Source organism: Argiope bruennichi, chromosome 1 (genome assembly GCF_947563725.1).
Source record: "Argiope bruennichi chromosome 1, qqArgBrue1.1, whole genome shotgun sequence".
NCBI lineage: Eukaryota > Metazoa > Arthropoda > Arachnida > Araneae > Araneidae > Argiope > Argiope bruennichi.
In genome coordinates this window covers 146,721,672-146,737,083 of record NC_079151.1, presented here as the reverse complement: position 1 = coordinate 146,737,083, position 15,412 = coordinate 146,721,672, and the positions used below count along the sequence as shown (strand labels likewise).

Genomic DNA, 15,412 nt, shown 5'->3' with positions numbered 1-15,412 from the left:
TGTACCCTACTAGAGTTGCCTAAATATAAGCAAGTGGGAGTGGCATCCTAATATCAGAAAAAAAAACCTTTAATATTGAGCAAACGAATAAAGATATCAAAATATTTCTTTTTTTAACAATTATTCACTATCTAATTATTCATAAAATATAAGGATACCCCCCTCCCCGCGCAGTTTTAGTCGTTTTTCACATTTTTATCGTCCATTGTACCATTAATATATGAAATATTTATCAATCACTGCATTTAAGATTAGAAGCATCATCTTTCCACAGCGAGGGGTAGGCCTGGGGCAACGATAGGACAGTTCTTTTAACGTTGAGGTAAAGTTTAACAAATACATTTCTTTTCTATAAACCCTTGCGCTAAAAACATGATTGTTATTCTTCACAAAGGAATATATTATAGGTTCGGTTTCTCTATCTTTTAATAATGTCATTTAATTACAAATATGTCAAATACCTTTAAATCGTTAAAGTCTTAGTTCAAAAATTAGGAAATAAAATGTAACTAAATATCATATTTTTGATATATATTCCGTTTGGTACGTCATAAGAGCAATTTAGAGTTTATGAAATTTTGATAATATGATGATTGGCGCATGACGAAGCCGATAGCTGAAATGTCAAGCTTTTCTCTAAAACTACTGTACAACATAAGCAGGAAATCATTTGACATAAAATAGCACATTTAATGTGCACCAAGTACACACTGTGGACATTTGGTGAAATGGATTTAGTTTAGTTATATTAACGTCCCATTTTAAAGCAACACTAGGGCGTTTTTGGGACGAATCTCGTCCTTTTGAACCGTGGTCATATGACGAGGATGACACCAAACTTCCACATCATACCAGTGGGTGGATGTTTGGCCCAGACAGATTTAACGTGCACCAGACCCACTTACATGACTTTTCTTCTGTGGAATCGGGTCTCGAACCATGAGACCTCCCAATTCCAAAGCCGAAACTTTACCATCAGGCCACTGCGGCCCTGGTGAAATGACATCTCGCTCCTGAAATTGGGAATTCATCATAACCTTAAAATGGGACTGAAATTCACTGAGTGAAATATTCGTTCTTAAATGAGAAGTTTTAAAACATTATTTTGGTTCGACAAGAATATTGTCGAGAGAAGAGTTTCAGAAAATTATTTTAAAATATAATAGAAAACTGATTTATTTCAATTGTCAAAATTTTTTGATTATTTTTGTGACGATCATAGACATTTAAAAAAAATTAAATGTCATACAGCTCTTTATTTGCAAATGGGGGCTCAGAATGTATTTGATATCGAAATATGTTTTATAAATAATGTCGAAAGTCCTTCTTTTTGAAAAAGAAATGGAAATTAATTTAAAAAAATTTCATTTTAGGATTTCTTAGAAAAAGACAGAGGAGATTTGGTAGAATCGAGTGTGCTCATGACTTTGGGTACTATTCTGAAAACATATGCTCAAAACCCTGCTGTAGCGGATCTCAAAGTAAGAATTGATTTTCTTAGAAAAGCTTAGCTGCAAAACTGTATTAATTTCATGAAATAAGTGCATGGAAATAAAGAATTGTCTGCTTACTTATATACAGATAAATGATAAAATATCTGAAAAACTGTATTATTTTCAAGAAAATAACAAAAAGCTTGCTTATTTGTATGCGGATTTATAAATTTAATAGAAAAACAAAATATCCTTTTATTGGCGTACTAGAAAAAAAATAAAGCCTTAAAAATAGAAATTATTAAACATAATTTATAATTCATTGCTATTGTTACGAAACCTGAAACTATTATTCTCAAATTGCTTGTCACGTGGTCCTGCTAAATGAATCCATTAGCTGACAATTACATTAAGAAATTTTTTGGAAACAATGTATTGTTATTGATAACATAAATATTCAAAGTTTTAAAACTATAACATAGTAGGAAATGTGTGAAAAACGATTTCCTTGATACAAAGAAAACAATTCAAGTCAAACTGAAAGTGTATATAAGTATGAAAGTTCAGGAGGACTTCATAGAAATTACTTGCTATTTGATATATTTTTCTAAATAATTATACAATTACTAATTAAACAGCAATCTTAGCATCCACAATAAAAATTGAAATATAATCTGATCTCAAAGCAATCAACAAGCAAAGTTTGAATCGTAAATCACAATTGAAGCTAAGTATTTTTCTTGACGCCTCGAGGCAAATATATTTTCTTTAAAATCTTTCATTTCTTAATATCTATGAATATAAAAATGCATTAGAAGCCTTTCGATTTTTCCTTTTCCCCATGTATTTTATTAGAATTCTCCAAACTTAGTTTTTAAATTCTCATTATTTGTTTTTCTGCATTATATTAATGTCGGCGGTTATTTTGGCAAAGGTTCCTGGAGAGGAGCTTTCACAAACAATATATCATGGATTTCAACAATAAATAAAATTACTAGCAACTCATATTACATATAGGAATTCGAAGCAGTTAAAACCTAAAGGAGGTATTCATTAATACTTTCAATATTTCTCAACTGAATAAGACCGACGCTATCACAGCTATTGAATTCACCGCCAACAATGCCAATCTAAATATCTTTGCACATACGTTAACATATTATGAAAGTACATTTGAACTCCTTAAATGTTAAAAGCTTTTTTCTATAAATAGAAAACAAAATAAAAATAAAATCAGCGGGAATGGTATCGAAGTTTTTCTCACATTCTCTTAATAAAAGCATTATTCCCCCGTCATCCCTCATAAAATTGTGGGCCTTGAGTTAGATAGCGTGTTTTTGGATGGCACTGACGAACAACAGTTACGAAATATTGATATTTGGCGCGAATTTAGCATTTTTACGAAATCTGTTGTATGATCCATGGCGATATTTTGAGCGAACAATCCCTGGGATTTAACGATAAGCATCCGAAAATCGAATTTGTGTTAGTCGTTTATTACAAATCGATTTACACCAAAATTCGACGCAGAACTACAATTGCAGTTACAAAATCACATATCGAATTCGATACATTTGAGTCATTGCGTTTTTGAGTTATCGCATTTACATGCTTCTGAGAGGACAGACCGACAGACTGTCGAGCCTTTGTTGGATTTGGCTCAAAATTTGACAGATGTCTACACAAAAGATGTTAAAACTATGCACTGAATTTTATTCGTCTAGCTCTCTTAGTTTTGTAATCATCTTGCTAACTTATATTAGAGCAATCGGACAGACAGACTTTCGCTGAATGGATTTTGTTTAAAATTTGATATTGTGGGGATGATGGCCAAGCAATAACAAGTTTGTGTTAGTTGATATTTGAGAATTTAATAAGTGACAATATAGTTACGTTAATGATGATGCATACATTTTGAAGAACAAATTGAAGATGACAAATTTACAGGACGAGAATACTATAATCAGGTTTCAGAGATAACATAAAAATTCATCTTTTAAACGTAATTATCGTAATTGTTCGTCTTCACATCGCCACGTCTTGGCGTCAATTGACAGCAGCTCTAGTTTCCTCAGCCAGAGGCGCTGCTTAATGCCGGGAATAGAGGTACCTGATCTAAAATACATATTATAAATATCAATTTGTCTAGCGTAAAGTGCTTTTAAGTCATATCACAAAATAGACAGACGGATAGAAAGACAAACATAATGTTAAAAATGCGTTTTTCGAATTTTCTTAGGAGTAAAACTTGTACATTCGAGAAAATCTGGAGTTCGAATCTTTTGATGATTACAATACTTTCTCTTTACTTCGTATACGAAAAAAACGGAAAAATGATTGAAAATGAGATTTTCAGAATCCATTTCTCAAACTAAAAGTATTAAATTAATTTGTATTCCCGTAAAAAATATAAAATAAGGATTATTCTCCTATAATGATTTCTGCAGGTTATAGAAGATACCAGAATCTATTTAGAAGAAGGATTAAAGAAATGTGATCCAGAATCCGAGTTTTGTACTCTAAATTACCTCAGAAGCCTCCGCAATGCAGCTCTTCCTAGATCAGCTCGTGTCTTTCTGGAATACGCTGTGAAAGGAGGAAAAGACGCTTTAGAAGCTGTTCTAGGCCTCAAAAATATTCCAATCCACTTGCTGCCACCTGAGGTAATAAAATCATTTTCCATTCGTTTCCATCCTAGATTTTTGCTTTTGTTTGTTGAAAAATATCATTATCAAAAGACAAGTAAATACAATAAAGAGTTTTTATATTTGTTTTTCATCGTCAACATATAAAGAATACTAGAATTTTTCTTTAAAACTATTCGATATGAAACAGTAAATTTTAATTCTTTAACAATCTTTATTTGAACTGGATAATATATTCGAAAGTGAATAAATAAAATGAAATTAAAAGGGCGTTTAATCTTTTTTTATCCCGCTGTAATCTTATTTTACTTAAATGTGTCACAGATTTAACTTTTTTATGACAGTAAATCGTATTAATATCAAAGAGTGTAAACCCTCCCTGTGTGTGACTTTCAAATGTTAAACGTCAGCCATATGACATAACTATGAAGTCCTTTTCATGACATTGAAATACACTTACAAGTGTTGTCAAAAGAGAAAAAAATTGTTTTATCTGATTTTGATTGTCTTAATTTCCCAACCAATGTTGAAAACTTTTTAAAAAATATCCGCAGTGGTTTAATGAAGCGAAAGTAATTTAGTCAAATATCAAAGCAACCGTTCATCAACCATGTGAAAGTTCTATCAAATATTCATAAACACAGATAAATTCCTTATTTAGAAATGTTACCAAAATCAGAGAAATTCAAGAGGACGTTTCTGCAAAGGACACTTTCAGAAAATGTTCCCTGGAAATGATGTTGCAATATTTTAATGGATGGAGAACCGAAAGGAAATACTGATTTATCTTCTAATAAGAACAAAATTGATAACTTTTTTTTAAATATTATATGAAACCTTATCAACAGTTTAATCCATTAGAAGATGAATGTTTAATATGTATAATTAATCATTGTATAATCAAATGTTCCTCAAGATTTAGGATTTTGTTTGTTTAAAATTAGAAGTTTTTAAATTAATTTATATTCATCCTTTATTTATTTTAATACTTATATTTCTATTTTTCAGAACCAGCCAGAGCTTCTGAAAGTATTCCACCAAATAGGTGCTTTCCAAGACAGATCGACTCGAGCTTTCGCAGCTGAGTTGTTGCTCAAGCAACATCCGAATAGGGGTGTACTGAAGAGTATTTTGAAAGCTCTCTCGAATGACGATGACATAGAATTTGCCGCGTTTCTCGCTTCTAAGATAGATCACTTGATGTCTTTGGATCCAAAACTGAGGTTATTTTGGATTTATGCTCTATTGCTTCACGTGTGATTTAAAACAACATTTTGTTGCTTTATTTAAATTTCCCGTTAATAATTGAAAAAATAAGTAGTTCATTCGAAAAATGTTTGAAAGAAGAGCATTACGATATTTATCTCGCTTGATTAATGTAACAGCATAAGTAAGAGCAGAGTAAGATAAAAAAAAGTGCTAATTGATGTTTTTCTCTAAAGCCTGAAATAAGCCGAACGAGGAGGTTTGATAATAACCTCGAAGCAATCCTCCCACAAATGCTCCGAATGTTATAAGGTCGTAGGTATCTCTACTGCTGAGTAGAATTTTGAACAAATGTTGCACTGCGTTGTCATTGCAAGAAAATTGAGTTGAAAGGTCCGGTCTACTTCCTGGAATTATGAACCCACGATTTATAATCAATTAGGATCAATTATTCATTTTTTTATATAGTCAAAGAAAGACGGAACTGCTGATAGATGGTCTTTTTTTATAGTTTGCAATGAGCAGTTGGGGCACAAACGTGTCAGGCACACATCTCATAATCGAATGTCTGGACATAATGGATCATAATTAATTTTAATAATTAATAATCATATTTAATTTTAAACTCTTCGGACAATTTACGAATAGAGTTTGTACGGCTGAATTTAATTATTTAGATACTAATCACTATTTCTGGATATCATTTCTCACATTATTTTGAAAACGTGTTATAACGCATTTATTCTGTCATGGCTCATAAAACTTTACTCTTTTCAGCTTTGTATAAGTTTCTTCGTAGGTGTCGTGAAATATTAATCCAAGTTTATTGAAAATTGTTTACTCAATTTTCTATGCCATGAAGTTAAGACGACAGAACAGTTCATACATGTATTCAAATCTTTACCATACATAAGTAACAGCTACGATCTTGAATATCTCGACCCATAAATAGATGTTCAAGGTCAATATCGTCCAAGTGTCTTTACTCGTGGAGTTTTAGGCCTGGCAGTAAGCCACAAGCCCCGACGCTTTTTGATCATATTTTGGTGCTCTAAATGCTAGAATATTTCAAAATAAATGAATACGATCACATTTTAAAAGGAATTTTGAATGTAATCCATACCATGGTCTTAAGAACAAACTTATCCAATTAATATTTTAGAATTCAGAAGAAAGTAAAAGCATGGATATCATATTATTGATGATTTCAAATCTTAAAGTTTTTATATTTTGATTTTTTATGATTTTAAAAGCACCAGAAAATGATGAGTCATCATAAGTAATATATAATAATCAATAAACATTATAGAAGGTATATGAACTTGTTTTATGAAAATAATTCACAAGATATTGTCTGCATAATACTTATGATTAATATATTCCAACAAACATAATTATTAATATCTCATACTTTATTTATTCTTTAGGAAAAGTATAGCTGATATTTTATCGGACAAGGATATAAACTACTATCTCACATTGGCGCAAAAGGGACAATCGTCATTGTTCAGGAGGCATATGGTGTGTAAGTATATGATAAAAATATCTTGATCTGCTCAAGTTTCTTTATTTATCTGAATTATTGAATCTATTGCTTCGGAAAAAAAATAGTGCAGTCTCTCTCTTGTTGAAGGAAGATAAGGTCATTGACTTTAGTTAATTCTTTTAAAGTTATTTAAATTTATTACTTTAAATGTATGTATTTCAAATTGGCTGCTAATAATTTTTTAAATATTACATTAATGAATTGAACCACCGACTACAATGTAGTTTTAATCTATTGGTTGAGAGAGCTATCAATTTTGCCACAGAATATTATAAATTTGCACTTTTTATGAATTGACAAATTCCTGTCTAAAACTATATAAGTTCATAATATTTCTCATAGTCACCTTTTCCTGCTTTCAGCCTTCCTGTTCGGTTAGCACTTGTAATAGCTTGGGTAGAGAAAAATTGTCAGCGCTTAAATTTGGACTACTTTCTTGAACTCATGAAGAATAAAAATCGTTAAAGAACTCTACAAATGCATCTTCAAATCATGTTATATGTACACAGAATACAAATCATTTTCATTGGTTTGTAACTATTAATTGCATGTGCACTTGATTCATCAAAAAGATTAATAAGTGCAAAAAAAAAGCGACATTTGCGGCTTGATATTGTTCTATGCAAAAATTTAATCATCGAATTGGATGAAGATGAACAGAGATGAAAAATTTTCCGGTTTTTGAATCGCAATTCTTTATGACAATGAATTTTGAGGACTAACGTGAGTGAATTTATTCTTGTACCAGTTTCTAAGTAACATTCAGAACTGAAGATAAGGCTTAACCTGTTAATCAGGTAATTAACTTATATTCAATTCGTTTTGCATTGAAATATTTTAGTCATACCCAAATAACAAATTTGCTCGAGAACTTTGTGTGTATAGTATCGGAAAACATCACACAAGCCCACTGTTGTGGAAAAATATAGAATATAGGAAATCATAAAATAAATTAGCTTAAATAAATTTTAAGAAGATATGTGAGTTATAAATTTTGAATAAAACTGATTCCAGAAATCAAATTTAATGGCATTAAAATTGACTTTTTCAGCCGTTGAAGGAACGAACGTGACCTACGGACTTGAGATGGAAATGCTGGAAGGTGGTATGTTGAAGAGAACTGTTTTTGATGTGAGCTTCGAGAATGCCGCTGGTGATCAAAGTTTACTCTCTGTAAGTATACTGGGACTACGCAATTGCATCAGTTTATAAAAGACACATGTTTATATTGCCATATTAATTAATATATAGTCAAATTGCCCAATCAAACGGCAGTTTCAGTTAAGTGAATATCACAAAAAAAGCAAACAATTATTCTTCATTATTTTAATAAATTATTGAATAAAAATTTAAGAAAATAACATCATCTTGATAAATGCTGTATGCTTAACGAGCTTTATTTATAGATTATACACTTAAACCTTTTAGTGCCGACCGAAAGTATTGAATTTATGTAGAGAATACTTGACCAATTCTGCCGAAGCCGAATTTATTATAGTGTGGGAAACGGTTCATAAAAACAAAATAGCAAAAATATTTACAAATTTCAAAAAGTATATTAAGTAACAGAAAAAAAAATTAAGGAATGACATTTATGTTTGAACATATGTTGAAAGTGAGACGCCATTGCATATGCAATTACATGAAATGCATGCAATTATGCACGTGAAATGCAATTATATATACGTAATGTTATGTGAAATGAAATAAATCCAACACAACAGAAGTTTTCAAAATCAAATCATCATTACTGAAGAGTAAAAATTTAATAGTAATTATTAATGTTATTTTTGGTAAAGTAAATAAAGGTTAAAAATAAAGTTATTTCTTCTAAAAAATGTTGACTTTTAATACAAATTTTTTAAAAAATTTAAAAGTATTTTTGGGAGAGTATTTCTTGCGATTAAAATATTTTTATATGTAACTACTTTTTTTAATTAAGAATTCTTGCATTTTTTTTAATATGTCAAACCAGATTAACGATAAGTTCTTTCGCAAGAAAAAAATATAGAAAGCAACATGGAGAAACATTAACAACAAACATTAAAAATATTTGTTGTGAAAATATAGAATGCCACAACTAGATTATAAAATAGAAAAATAGTTTCAAAGATAATTTTAAAACAATGAAGTTAAAGAAACTGAAAAATTCATTTTATTAAGCTATACAGTCAATATTTTATTAAATTCCGATGGTAGTGTATATATACATTACCAAATATTTCATAACTTTTGAACAACGGAATCTTCTTTGAATTTAGACCTACTAAAAATCGAATCCCTAAAAGTTTATTTTTCTATTTTCCTAAAAGTTTATTATTCTGTTTCTGCTATCTAAAACAAAGAAATCTACATTTGATGCAGGAGAATAAAAAAAAATGAAGGTAAAAACTAATCACTTGATCTTAACTTGCTTAAAATTATACACAATATATCCGATAGCAGAATCTCCAATTTGGATCCAGAGGATTCCCGATTCCACTTAAGAATCGCTGCGTAAGCAGGCCTTTTGCCCGTTAAATCCGCCGGGACCAAAAAATTCACTTACTGGTGTGGTGTGGTGTGGAAGCAAAGAGGTGGGAGGGGAAGCAGATACTCCCTTCTGCTGCAAGTTTCATAACCTAGGTGCTCGTTATCTAGGTCAGGTCAATTAAAAATTCTTGAAACATTAACCACAATTTTTAAGTAATAATTTTTATTCACGTAAAAGTATTTAGTTTTTATGATCGACAGGGAAAAATAGTATACAAAATAATATAGCATTAAAAATTATTATTTTACAGAATGAATCGCTTGCAAAATAACAAGTATATATTTAAATTAATATATCAGCATATTATAAATAACGAATTAATCATAATTATTCGAATTATAGCTTTAATTTATTTAATGATTCTAATAATTCGGTGGAAACACATATTGTAATCACAACATTTAAATAATATTGTAATTTCAATATTCTATTCATAGAATATTTCTTACCAATTGATTTATTTGACGACTAAGCTAATAATATTTTGTAATCGATCTGTTTGCATCTCTTCTTCACCTTTGTCAGACAAGAGGTCCTAGGCAGCTGCCTAGTCTACCTGGTCGAAAATTCGCCGCTACTTAAGATGGAATATTCATCATTTTTTGAAGACAAAAATTCACTTAATTTTACACTGCTAAATTGTGTTTTCACGATTTGTTAATACTATCTCAATCAGATTATCTATATGCAAGATGAAGTCTTTTTTATATCTCTATTTATTTAAAAACAATCGATATTGCATACGGAATCAAAAGTCGGAATTTGTAAAATTTTTACAACTGGGGCAATTAAACATTTAATAAAATTAGTTTCATTAACATATATTTAAATTATTTTTTCCTACATATTAAATAGAAATTAATTGCACTTTCTTTTTGAATAATAAATAAATAAAGCTCGCTATTAAATCAGTATATAATTTCCCAACATAATTCATGCGATACATTCAATCTAACTATCTACAAGCTTATGTATTTCCTTGGAAGAGGAAAATTTTTGTATTGAGAGAATAAATACTGGTTTGAGTATTCTGTTTCTACTTTTCGAAAAAAAAAAAAAAAAGGATGAAGGACTATTTGAATTGCAGAGGCTTTGTTCAAAGATTTCGAAGTCCAAATGACCAATGTTCGAAAGATTTTGTTCGGTGGTGTGCGAACTTTCAATGTCCAGCCCAACAATGATTTTTGTAACAATAGGCTTCGGCGTTTGATATAGATAATTAATTTCACTGCCTTCACAGTGTATGGAAAATTTCAGTAATGTTTTCAGACAATAACAAAAAAGGACAAGAAAAAAGAGCTGCTCACTTTTTGTGTGCATATATTGCTAACTGTCCACTGTCCAAAAGAATGAAGAAAAATGGCTTTATTACAATCAAAATTAAGTCACCGGACTCGGGACCTCTGTGGCCTAGTGGTAAGGTCTTACCTTTGGGTCGGAGGATTTAAGTTCGGTAATCAATTCCACAGATGTACCTCCGTGTAAGTGGGTTTAATGCACGTTGGGTCCAAATGTCCTTCTACTTCTGTGATACGGAAGCTTGGAAAAGGTTTCAAAGCCCAGGTGTCATCCTCGTCATCTAATAATGGTTCAAAATTATGTGGTCCCTCTTAAATTAGCCCTAGTATTTCTGTAAAAACGTTAATATAACTAACGGGAAGTTGATATAACTAACCTAATCAGTGTCACTTGACTGCACTATTATAATCTACACATGCACGTTCAGCATCCATTCTTCTCATAATGATTACTTTCTAAAATTGTTGGCTTGCCTTCTACGTGAAGGATTACTATTGAGTTCATTCTCTTTGAAGCAATTGGTGTTAAAATTATTATTATTTTCAATTTTGTGAAATAGGTTGGACTTTTTGCTAGCGGATTAGGATCGGTGGCTGGACAGTCTTCCGAGACCGAGGAGGAAGAAGATTCGAATCCAACTGCCGGCATGAACTTGGGATTCCTGGATTCTTACTTGAGGCCGTACGTCTTCTTCCGCAGCACGTCCGAACTGATGGGGCATGCGTGGTCCGGGACAGCCAGCGAGCAGACTCCAGTTTTGCAGGTGAGGACTGATTCAAGATCTATCGAACTTATTATCTGTGCGCACTTTCCAACGAATTCTTTAAAATAGAGCTTTGTTCCACTTGGTTTATGTTAGCTAAAAAAAAAAAATATTTTTACTGACCGCTTGGTACAATAAAGGATAAAAGTTATGTGCACTGGTGTCTCGAAGACCATACAATATTTTAATATTTGCATAATTTAATTACCAAATTAATCCTTACATTCTTATTCCTTATCATAGGTCTCATAATAAATTAAAAAAGCAATTGATCGCAAGGTTAGAAAAATAGAAAAATCTTTAGTGAATTGAAATTTGACATTTCAAATACTACTTGGTAAAAATGATAATTTATAATGTATACCAAAATTATCAAATTAAAAATAGTTTCTAAAATTTAAAATAAGATAAAGTTAGATTACACTAGATATAAATCTGAGTTGCATATGCTTAGAAACTTTCATGACATGCATAAAAAATACAACAATACAATTAAAGTTAGCTTTAAATTGTTATGCAATAAAAAACCATTGAAACCAAATAAAACCAAAATAAATATTTAATGATAATAATAATTATACACAAAATAAATAATAACCCAAATAAACATTTGGTAACACAATTGTTTATTAAAAGTATTATAAAAAAGTTTGCTATTGCATTTTGCTTTTATTAATTATTTCATTAGAAGTACAATTCAGTGTAGTGGATTTGAGTCATTTCATCTTGCCAAAGAAATGACACACACTTGGGTGCAAGATCAAATCTGAAATCCTAAGCATGGCAATTTTTTTTCTTGATTGTACTGATTTCGTCTCATTATTATTAGTATGAAACAAACCTTCTTAGTCTCGTTCTATTATTCATATAAAACTAGTTTTTTTCGATCATAAAATTTTAAAATAAATAAGAAATCTAAAATTATAATGATTGAAATTATAATTTTGATATAGGCGATTCAAATTAGGTTTTATATTCTGAAATTCGATTATGTTAGAACTGTTTTCCTAAAATTTATTTCGCGAATTTTAATGATATTTTTTTAAGTCTACGAGATTTTCTGGGTTGAACTTCCCCTGAAATTTTCACAATAAGTAAACACCTAAATAAGAACTATGAGAACATGAAACCGGTTTTTTTTTCATTGTTTTGAATGACTTCAGTTTGGATCCTTAACAATATTCAAGAGCCAAGAACTTTTGGTATAGAAAAATTAAATCCTTGCTCTAAACTTAAGTTGACATTAAATGAATAAAATGTCATTAAATGATAGAATTTTGACAATATGCGCATTTATTTAATTAAAGTTTAATTAAAAAATAAAACCCACGCTTTAGTATTTCAAATGTATTTACCATTCTTATGTAAATGCAAATAAATGTCTAAAATATATTATCACATCTAGGAGTTTAAACAAACCTAGAACTCGAGGTGTTAATCAATCATTGACAATTTGACGTTGTCATTTGAAATTAGAAAAGAATTCATTAAATGGTTCTCTTCTATGAAGAATAATATTACCAAACTCATTTTTCTTTTTCATTATTTACAGTTCTTTTATTATTATTATTATTTAACTTAAGTATTATTATTCTGAATTGTCGAATGAGTTTTTCAAAGCTTCAACTCATTTTCTTTTCCATTACAGTGCATTCTTTCGTTTAGTGACGATGAAAAAGTCGTCGTCCTCAGCAACGGAATGATAGTCCGAGGTCAGCTGCGAGGAGTCCTGTCAGCAGATTCAAGTGCATCGGCAAAAATTTCGCTTTGGAACAGAAATTCAAAATCCCTCGTCAAAAGCGAGTGAGTACATTCAGTTAAGAAATTTAAGAGTTTAATTTGCTCAGCTCATCAAAGTTCCTTACGATTTACCATCATGATTAATGGTTCTAATTTCATGCCTTAATGCAAATTCGAAAAATGGTGGAATCGCAAGATGTTATTTTGTTTAACTATATTTAGTGTTTTGAAGTTTTTGTCAAATTTGCAATCTCTGTTTGGTTATCAAAACTTTTATTGTTATTGTAAGAAATCGAGATATTTTCCAATTTTTCATTCATTGAAACACACAAATAAATGATGGAAACTCAGATTTCATTATATGCATACTAATTTAAATTTCGGGTACTTGTTTAAATGAATTAAGTTTTTCATGAATTAAGTTTTATCTAAGTTTATACTGTATTTACTTTCTGTTTTCAAGTTAAAAATAAAATAAAGTTGTTTAAATCTATTTGGTTCGATATAATATGCTATTTCACTTTTTTAACTATACTCTTAACTTTACTTTTAACTATACTTTTTTAACTCGATTTGCAAAAATAACAAACTCTGAATTTTGTACTATTAAAATAGAAAACAATAATATTTTGTAGAAGAATCTTAAAGCCTTCCAAATTGATCCGTCAGAATGTTTCAAGAATTTTATGAAAAATGCAGTTGGAATGTTTAGCAAATTTCTCCATCTTTTTACACACTATCTTTCCCGACCGATAATGTATAGAATAATAAATAAATAGAAATCTGAAGTTTTTTTCTATAAATTGAAAGGTAAATGAGTACACAAAGAATAAAATTAAGGTATAATAATCTATTGTCTTTAATAAAATTAACTGAATTTAAAAAGAAACACTTTTTAATGCAAATATATGACACTTTAAGGAAATGCCTTTAAAACGAAAACAAAGTTATTTTTACCATTTTGATTTGAATGAATGAATTTAATAGATGCAATCATCTTACAGTTCCTCAATTTCCATTTATATAATAGATTAATAAGTATCACATTAGGTAAATAATTAAAAGTAAAAATTAAAATAAAATCTAATTGGAAGTTCCGAGTATTTATATCAATAGGTGCTTTAAAGAGAATGTTAATAATGTTTCTTAGAATTGTGTTGTCAAAATTCAAACAAAGCGTTTCAAAAACTTTTTAGACATATTTATTTAAAAATACTAATTATTTTATTAGACGTCATTTCTATATTACCAGAAAATGTCACAAGAGGTTGCTCTTGTGCAATTTCACAATCCTTAAATTTTTATACTGTTGAATTTTTTATCTTTCAGTGCTTCGCTACTCGTACGAGGTGTCGTGACGCTTGATGCCGGTTTCGTTGTGACGCAAGGAACGATACAGTTTTCCGGAGAATCCGGCATCGATTTCAAAGTGGACTTGGATTTTTACGAAAGTCCCTTCACCACCTGTTTGCAGATGGAGCACCCTGATGTTACCGTTAAGTAAGCTACAGATCGTTCACTGTTGCTACTTTTTAAAGTGTGTGGGGCCGCGGTAGTCTGGTGATAAAGTCTCGGTTTTGGAACCGGAAGGTTTCAGGTTCGAGACCCGATTCCACCGAAAAACCATTGTGTAAGTGAGTCTGGTGCAAGCTACGTCCGTTGAGGCCAAACGTCCTCCTGCTGGTGTGGCGTGGAAGTTTGCAGAGGGGGTGGAAGCTCAGGTGTTGCCCACATCATTTGATGCGGTTCAAAATTATGAGAACCGCCCCAAAATACAACTAGTGGTGCTTTAAAATGGGACGCTAATATAAGTAATCTAAAATAAACTTTAAAGTGTGCGAATCATATAAATATTAATTTTGTCCACAGCAAGAATGTCCTATATTATTGATCCTTTTTATTTAAATAAAACAATTTAAGATAAATATTTCTGATGTGTGAATATGAGAGTCTAAAAAAATATTGCATATGGCACCTTTTAATTAAATTTTTGTTACTTAATTATTTAAAAATCTTAGGACCTTTTATTTATCTTCTTTAATTTGCTAAGAAAAACAAAATGATCCCCGTTTAACTCATATAACTTACAGAATAGCAATATGGGAATGGTGTACCATATGGTTTCAATCTGAACGTCGAAATTCTCTGCAAGAAATTTAATTCACATTAAATATTAGTAAACAAAAATAGTTAAGGAAAGAGCCATAATTTAAAATATTTCATAAAAATTTTCTAAGCAATTTTGAT

The 15,412-nt window shown here is 30.2% G+C and overlaps 1 protein-coding gene across 2 annotated transcripts in view; it reads left to right on the top strand.

The window, feature by feature from the left end:
• Window positions 1–15,412, top strand: part of LOC129963564 (microsomal triglyceride transfer protein large subunit-like) — a 68,076-nt gene that overhangs the window by 46,693 nt on the left and 5,971 nt on the right. For both annotated transcript variants that reach the window (XM_056078028.1, XM_056078034.1), the window contains 8 exons: window positions 1,374–1,481; window positions 3,881–4,096; window positions 5,087–5,301; window positions 6,712–6,809; window positions 7,882–8,003; window positions 11,222–11,425; window positions 13,074–13,228; window positions 14,495–14,665. In XM_056078028.1, the coding sequence (XP_055934003.1) occupies window positions 1,374–1,481; window positions 3,881–4,096; window positions 5,087–5,301; window positions 6,712–6,809; window positions 7,882–8,003; window positions 11,222–11,425; window positions 13,074–13,228; window positions 14,495–14,665 (1,289 nt within the window). The remainder of the gene's footprint in view (window positions 1–1,373; window positions 1,482–3,880; window positions 4,097–5,086; window positions 5,302–6,711; window positions 6,810–7,881; window positions 8,004–11,221; window positions 11,426–13,073; window positions 13,229–14,494; window positions 14,666–15,412) is intronic.